The sequence below is a fragment of the Chelonia mydas genome, chromosome 6, assembly GCF_015237465.2.
Source record: "Chelonia mydas isolate rCheMyd1 chromosome 6, rCheMyd1.pri.v2, whole genome shotgun sequence".
NCBI classification, from domain to species: domain Eukaryota; kingdom Metazoa; phylum Chordata; order Testudines; family Cheloniidae; genus Chelonia; species Chelonia mydas.
In genome coordinates, this window is record NC_051246.2 from 101686864 (window position 1) to 101695267 (window position 8404).

General features: G+C 49.5%; 1 protein-coding gene across 3 annotated transcripts in view; it reads right to left on the minus strand.

The window, feature by feature from the left end:
* NRDE2 (NRDE-2, necessary for RNA interference, domain containing) overlaps positions 1 to 2238 on the minus strand; it is a 76215-nt gene extending 73977 nt beyond the window's left edge. For all 3 annotated transcript variants that reach the window (XR_005225582.2, XM_043547866.1, XM_007055455.4), the window contains exon 1: positions 2066 to 2238. Coding sequence is in view for 2 of the 3 variants with exons in the window: in XM_043547866.1 (XP_043403801.1) it covers positions 2066 to 2144 (79 nt within the window). In the remaining variant the exon portion in view is untranslated. The remainder of the gene's footprint in view (positions 1 to 2065) is intronic.
* Between the last annotated feature and the right edge of the window lie 6166 nt (positions 2239 to 8404).

The window sequence follows — 8404 nt, forward strand, 5'->3', positions numbered from 1 at the left end:
TATAGCTAAAATATTTGTACTCAATTTTCAGAATTAGGAGGGGTTAAAAACCAAAAGAAAATACAGCAGAAAGTGCAATGTAATTGAACGATTCCCTCTTAAAGTGTCAATATTTCTAAAATGAATGATTTCTTTAAAAAATTATTTGTGGACAAAATTGTGGTCTAGAAATAGTGCTAAAAACCAGAATCCAAATCTGAATTTCAGTCTCAACCTCTTGTTCTATATGCCTTCAACTCTATAAAATGAAAGATTGTTGTGGGGACATGAGGTCCATACACAGTAAGGTTAAGCGAAGGTCACAATCCTGCAAGTTACAATGTGTGGGCAGAGCCCTGCACCCATAAAAAACCCGACTGGATCTCCACATGGGCACAGAGGCCTTCCCATGCAATGTAATTTGCAGGATTGGGACTTTAACCAGTACCATCCATCCTGTCCAGGTTTCATTACCCAACAAGGTCCCCCAATGTGGCTAAAAAGCCCCCTCATTGTGAGGGCAGCACCAAAAGTTACAGTGCCATCTAGTGGAAGCACAGCATGGTGTATAACAGCAGTTCTCAGACAGAGGTCCAAGGCCCCAAGGGGGGCAGCGAGCAGATTTCAGGGGGTCAGCCAAAATAAACAAAAGCGCAGGGCTGGGGTTAGAATTGCTGGGATCCGGGGCAGAAAGCGGAGCCCCAATGCCCAGGGCTGAATCCTGAGCAACTTAGCTTTGCAAAGCCCCCTGCGCTACGGTGCCCAGACAATTACCCTGCTTGCTACCCCTAATGCCGGCTTGGCTTTTAATCTACTGGATATGCAGAAAAACAATTGTTGTGGCACAAGTGGACCATTGAGTTTTTCTAGCATGTTGGGTGGGCTTCAGAAAGAAAAAGGTTGAGAACCGCTACTGCAGGGATCAGCAACCTTTGGCACGCAGCCCGCCAGAGTAAGCCCCCCAGCACATCCCTCGACCCACGCCACTTCCTGCAGCCCCCATTCGCCTGGAGCGGAGAACCGCAGCCAGTGGGAGTTGCGATCGGCTGAACCTGCAGACGCGGCAGGTAAACAAATCAGCCCGCATGCCAAAGGTTGCCGATCCCTGCACTACTGTATAACACAGGAGGGTGAGCTCTCATGGAAAAAATGTAGGTGTCACTATTTTAGGTTTTCTCTGCAATCATCTTACTGTCTCACACAAAAATGATAGGTTTCAGAGTAGCAGTCGTATTAGTCTGTATTCGCAAAAAGAAAAGGAGTACTTGTGGCACCTTAGAGACTATCAAATTTTCCACTGAATGCATCCGATGAAGTGAGCTGTAGCTCACGAAAGCTTATGCTCAAATAAATTTGTTAGTCTCTAAGGTGCCACAAGTCCTCCTTTTCTTCTTACAAAAATGACAGTTTCTGTAAATAAAACTATATTTGTGTTGTGGACCTGGGTAAACGGAATAAAGACCAACTTTGTCCAAAGTTAACACAACCTGGACAGAGAACACAGGGGAACAGATGCGTACCCCGAGGGGAGGGCCTGAAAACCGGCAAAGTTCATGGTGTTTTTAGATCGCCATACCCCCAGCGCAGTCACAAGTTAGGGGGAGGTGTGCCAGAGGACTGGTGGCCTTCTCACACGCCAGCCTCTTTCCAGCAGTAGCCTCACTGCAAACGCGCGTATTACAGCTCAGTAAGCGCGCTCACGGGTACCAATTGCAGGGCATACAACGGGGGCCACCTTGACAGCCGGGCATAACTGACACCCCCAAACGTGGGCAGCAGGCACCTGCGTGTATCTGATGCCGCCGCTTTCGCCGTCCCCTCAGGGGTCCGGGCCCGGCACCCACCTCCACGCACGGAGCAGCAGAAGCGGGGCCGCCCCTTGGAGGGAGCGTGTGTGCAGGGCTGGCACCGGGGGGTTGCTGCGAGGGGAGCGCTGGGCGGGGAGGGGTCTCTATGGGGAGCAGGAGACCCAGCAGGGTTTCTGGGTGGAGAGGGGCGTGAGCAGAGGGACCGGGGCTGGCTCACTACAGCTGGGGGGCTGCCAGAGCACTAGGCCGCTGATGCCGGCCCCCTAGGAGGACGTTACCTCTCCTGGAGCCCTCGCTACCGCTGGCTGGCGTCTCCCCGGGCTCAGCGGCGCCAGCAAAGGCCGGGAAAAGAGCCATGGGCTGAACCACAGCTTCCTCCCCTCTGGCTTCCCAAGGAGACCCCGGCCACCCCAACGAGGCAAGATGGCGCCGCTCGCTGCCCCAGCATGCTGGGAAATGTAGTCCCGCCTGCCCCTGCTCCCAAAATGGCGTCAGAGGGAAGTCGCCGGGCAGCTGCACAGCTCCAAGGCTGCCTGGACGTGCGGGTGCCTCCCGCTCGTGGGGGGGCAAAGGGAAGACGCCCGGGCAGTCTGCTCGCGATCGTCCAATCGCTTCCCCCGCCACTGGATTTTGGGAGAGGGAGGATTTTGCCCAACAGTTTAGGCCTGACACCCTCTGGGGCTCTCTCAGTGTTGGAGAGAGAAACTCCCCTCTTCAGCCCTGACTCCCCTCCACACACGGTGGGGTACTGCTGCTTAGGAAAACTCTTAAGTGCCTTGATTTCCATGGATAAAAAGCTCTATTTTGATACATGAATGTGCAGCCTCCACACACCTGTCCCTGCAGTTCTTCTCTGGCTCATAGGTGCAGAGGGGAAGCAAACGAGGGTGACCACGTGTCCGGTTTTTTACCAGAACACCTGGTCGAAAAGGGACCCTTGTGGCTCCCATCAGCACAACTGACCAAGTCATTAGAAGTCTGGTCTGCGGGGCTAAGGCTACTCCCTACATGTCCTGGCTGGCACCACACTGCACCCCAGAAGTGGCCAGCAGGTCCAGCTCCTAGGCACGGGGTCCATGGGGCTCTGTGCGCTGCCCCGAGCACCTGCTCCACACCAGCCAATGGGAGCTGGGGTGGGGCGGTGCCTGTGGGCTAGAGCAGTGTGTGGAGCCTCCTGGCCCCCCACACCAAGGACCCAGATCTGCTGGCTGCTTCCAGGATGTAACACAGAGCCAGGACAGGCAGGGAGCCTGCCTTAGCCCTGCTGCACCACTGACTGGGAGCCGCCCGAGGTAAGCCCGCACCTCAACCCCCTGCCCCAGACCTGAGCCCCCACAAACCCAGAGCCCCCTCCTGCATCCCAAACCTCTCATCCCTGGCCCCACCCCAGAGCCCTTACCCCCCTGCAATTCAACCCTCTGCCCCACCCCAAAGCCCCCTCCCACACCCTGAACCCCTCATCCCTGGCCCCACCCCAGAGCCCTCACCCCCTCCTGCACCCCAATCCTCTGCCTCAACCTGCAGCCCCCTCCTGCATTTCAAATCTCCACCCCCCTCAGCCTGGAGCCCCCTCCTGCACTCCAAACCTCTCATGCCCAGCCCCACCCCAGAGCCCACACACCCAGCTGGAGCCCTCACCCTCTCCCACACCCCAACCCCCTGTCCCAGCCCAGTGAAAGTGAGTGAGGGTGGGGGAGAGCAAGCCACCGAGGGAGGGGGAATGAAGTGAGCAGAGGGCAGGGCCTTGGGGAAGGAAGTGGGAAGGGGTGGGGCCTTGGGGAAGGGGCAGGACTAGGGTGTTCCATTTTGTGCGACTAGAAAGTTGGCAACACTAGAGCAAACCCTATTCATACTTGTGGTGCCCCCTCCCAATCGCCACTTATTTATGGGATAGAGGGAGAATATTCTATTCTGATGAGATCTGACACCACCTTCTAGTTTTCTTCTCACTTATTTGGTGGGGCAGGAGAACGTGACTCTTTTTCTCCTTCAGTTCTTTCACCACCACCTCTCTGTGGAGTGGTCAGAAAAGACTTGCTCATTCACAGATTCCAAGCCCAGAAGGGACCATTGTGATCATCTACTGTGGCCTATATAACACAGGCCATAGACCTTCCCCAAAATTATTCCTAGACCAGATCTTTCAGAAAATCATCCAATCTTGATTTAAAAATTGTCAGGGATGGAGAATCCATTACAACCCCATGGTAAATAAACCAGTGGTTAATTACTCTCACTGTTAAAAATGGTACATCTTATTTCCAGTCTGAATTTGTCTAGCTTCAACTTCCAGCCATTTAGTTACGATCCACTACAGGTCTCCTCATTCAGTGGGAGAGAGATGAGAAAACTCACTGTCTGAGGGAAAGACACCCCCATATAGGGCTGACCCTCCCCTATGGTGTTTTACTCCTTAGAAGAGGGTAGGGCTTCTTCATCCAGACCTGCCCTCAAGTGTCTCATTGGGAGAGGAAAAGACTGCCCATTCAGATCTGCCCTGCCCCAGGTCTCTCATTCATGGAGGGGAGAGTCTTCTAATCAAGCCTAATTTATCTTTTCCACATAACTACTTGAGATCCTTATAAATCTAACTGATCCCAATGGCACTTTTAATTGGTCCCCTGAAAAACACATTCCAGCAGCACAGAGATCTTAACAGCAAAACTTTTGATAGTTTTATTCTGTAAATAAAACAGATTTTTATGTGTTTTGTGTTTTTTATTTTTAAAACTTAGCTCACACTGAATCCAAATGACAAATGTTTTTGAAAGAGATTTTTTTGCAATATGATATTTTTAAAACCTTTTAAAACACTATATTGCAAACATACCTCTGTCTGTCTTTGGATCTGAGTCTGTCAATGAGTCATGCAAGGACACCCTGTCTTTGCATCTCAGTTTATTTGGTGATACCAAGATAGGATGACCAGATAGCAAGTGTGAAAAATCGTGAGGGGAGGGGACGGGAAGTTATGTGGGGTGCTAATAGGTTGCCTATCCAAGACTAGCCTCTAATATTGGGACATCTGGTCACTCTATATCTAAATCCAATCCTGCACATGTTCCCATTGAATTCAATGGGATTGCTCACATGCTTAAAGTGAGCACATCCCTCGGCCTGCGCCGTTTCCCACAGTCCCAATTGGCATGGAACGGCGAACCACGGCCAGTGGTAGCTGCAATCGGCTGAACCTGCGATGCTGCAGGTAAACAAACCGTCCCAGCCCGCCAGCAGATTTCCCTGAAGGGCTGCATGCCAAAGGTTGCCAATCCCTGGCATACAACAACACTGCACCCAGGCTGGCCAAACTCAGACACATGGATGATGCAGGGTACAGCACAAATCCAAAGTTACACAGCAAATCTTTTTCATATTTTCATCTTTACTAATATCTGCATTCCCAACTATACATTGCATCATATGATTCACTTGATTACTGTTCAGGAACCAATCTCTGTACAGTATGCTCTGTCCTTGTGCTGTTCATGATGGCTGCATTCCAGATTTATCTTGTCCATTGTCCCTAGTACCACGGGATTCCTGCTTATCTTAGCTAGCTTCACTCCAGCCTAAGGCTTGTTACAGCCTTATTTACAGCTTAATCTTCCATTCCCTTCTCAGTCATGCCCACTGAGAAACGAGGTCTTACTTATGTCAAGTTACTTATCTCAGGTTAGCCCTACACTAATAAAAGGGTGTTTGAAAATCAGTTTTCTCAGGAAGCCCATCAGGTTCAGCACTCCTCCCAACTACTACAGGAAGAGCCTGAGTCGGATTTTTAATCTCCCCTATAGTTATATCTGCCCCCAGGAACTGTTGACATAAAAACCTTTGAGATTTCAGAGACTCAGGAGTAATATGTATTAGCACTGTTGTCACCTTCAGCTTCATAGGGAGGTAAGCTTTTCATTATGGTTTCATTTTTAGCAAGTCATCAAATCCCTCATGACACCTATGTATAGTATGAATGTGTTTCTGTCTGCTTCTTGTTAATCAAATAAGCCATGTAGCCTCTTCATTCCACAGAAATTTTAAGTAACTTGTTAACATTACATCTGTCTGACAATAACGGAAGATGGCAACCATTTTGATTAAGGGCAATATTTAACAGGGTAGAAGCCAGAAATCAGATAATCATGTAACTCCCTACTATGTACGTATTGTAAGAATCTACAAAATCACAAAGAGTTGGGAGCTGTATCAGGAAGAATAGAAAGGTTTTCTTCAATGGAGTAATTTTACCCACATAGCTGGGGGGATAGTTGGGTGTATTTATATACACTCCCTTGCAGCACGAGACCTGCAAAACCCACAATAACACAAGTTCTTCTCTTTTCTCTCCAATAACATTACCCCCAGCCAACTTCTCCTACAGGGCAGTCCAGCAGGCTTCCATCCTGTTCTCCTTCTGAGGCCTTGTCTACACCCCAAAGTTCAATCATTCTAGTGTGATTGCAGTTATACCTCCAAAAAAAATGCTTATATTAATATATCTTATTCCAGCATGGGAAGGGGAATAAGATTGACCAATATGTATGTCCACACTAGGGGTTGAAATGGTCTGTAATAGGGTCCCTGCAGGGCCCTCCTGGCTCCTGCCCCCGCTGGGCTGAGAAAGTCACTCAGAGACCTTGATGCAGTGCTCACTTGGTGCTTTTATTTACAGGTTGTGTTCCCACCACCTTTCCACCATACACATAGTCCCCTTCTTACAGTCCACCAACAGGAGAAAGGGGGCAAGTTATTGCTCCCTGCTTCCCCTCACTGCCTTTCCAGCTCCTCCCCTGGCTTCCTTCCCCTGGGGCTTTTATCCAGCCCCAACCTGATGAGGCAGCAGCTGTTGCAGCTTCCCCAGTCAGCCAGGTGATCTACCCAGCTCCAATTCATCTCCCTTAATTGGAGCTGCAGTGACAGAGGGTTGGCTAAGCAGTTTTCTGCTTAGCACCCTGTCACATGGTCTAAATATGTCACATGGTCCATAAAAAATCATATCCCCTAATTGATATAATTATTTAGAACAAAATCTGTGTGTATACCAGGCCTTAGAAATATTCTTCAGACAGCATGCCAAGTTTCCACGCTCCCTCTACATTTTCCCCTGTCTCTTTTCAGGCTTCTCTCGCTGTGAAATTCCTCAGTCTCTTCTATCTCCCAGCATACCCCTTCCTCTTGGAGACCTTCCTCCTACCAACCTCTGCCTGTTGTCCAGGAGCCCTCACAGCTCCCCGTGCCTCCCCATCCCAGTGTGTTTCCCTTTCAACCAAGGCTCCTCCTATTCCCTTCCAAAGCTCCTTTTATCACTCCCTTTCCTTCAGGCTTCTCTATATCCCTGTCTCCTTTCCCTAGGTCCCTTAATCATTATGGGGAAGAGTTGAAGCAGTGCTCAGTGGCTGCTGCTCTGGACTGGTAGTCAAATCTCTTCTCTGATGGTTCACCTCTCACCCTACTTTTCCTAGCAGTCCTTTCAACTCATGCAAACAAGTACCATATATGCAAAACACCAAGTGCTGTGATAGTAGCTGAAAGACTTCATGGAACAAGTGCCTTTGGGGAAAACCTTGCAGGAAAAGTCTTACCTTGTACTTTTCAATGTCTTTCATGGACTTTGCCTGCAAGGTTTTCCCCAAAGGCACTTGTTCCATGAAACCTTTCAGCTACTATCATAGTACACGTGAATCCTGTATTTTCAAATTATTGGCAAAAACAACCCTAGAACAGCCCCTAGAGAAAGGAGCAGTACTATGCTTTTACTCCTCAAAAAGACTATTTTGATAAATCAGAACTGCACATAGTCTGATGAAAAGGTGTAACCGAGTGACCTTTAAATCCATCATTTAAAGGGATTATCCATAGATGTGACTATAACTGAAGCAACTACATTTCATAATCTTTTTGCATGAGACTTAAACCAAATTCTGACCAGCTGTGGTCATGAAAGCATCCTCAGTATTTTTAGTATTTGTTAAGGTTAGGGTGATAGCCCATGTAATAACCAAATTCCAGTTATTCTCCTTGAACAATGTGGTTATATACTGTATTATGTATTAGACTATTGTGCCCTATCCAGCTATGACAGGGGTGGCCAACCTGAGCCTGAGAAGGAGCCAGAATTTCCCAATGTGCATTGCCAAAGAGCCATAGTAACACATCAGCAGCCCCCCGTCAGCTCCCCCCCTACTCCCAGTGTCTCCCACCCGCCAGCAGCACCACCGATCAGCACCTAACCCTCCATCCCTGCGCCTCCTGCCCACCGCAATCAGCTGTTTTGTGGTGTGCAGGAGGCGGGGGGGAGGAGGAGGAGGAGGAGCAAGGGTGCAGCAGACTCAGGGGAAGGGAGGGGGGGTCTTGGGAGAAGGAGTGGAGTGGGGCTGGGGTCTGGGGCAGAGTCAAGGGTTGAGCAGTGAGCACCCTGTAGCACATTGGAAAGTTGGTGCCTGTAGCTCCAGCCCCGTAGTTGGTGCCTCTGCAAGGAGCCGCATATTAACCTCTGAAGAGCCACAGGTTGGCCACCCCTGAGCTATGAGATTAAACAGTTACCATGTTTCACCCCAGAAGTAGCTGCATTCCAAGGTGGATGAATTTTTTGTGTGTATAATTTCTTAAACATTTTGAAAGGC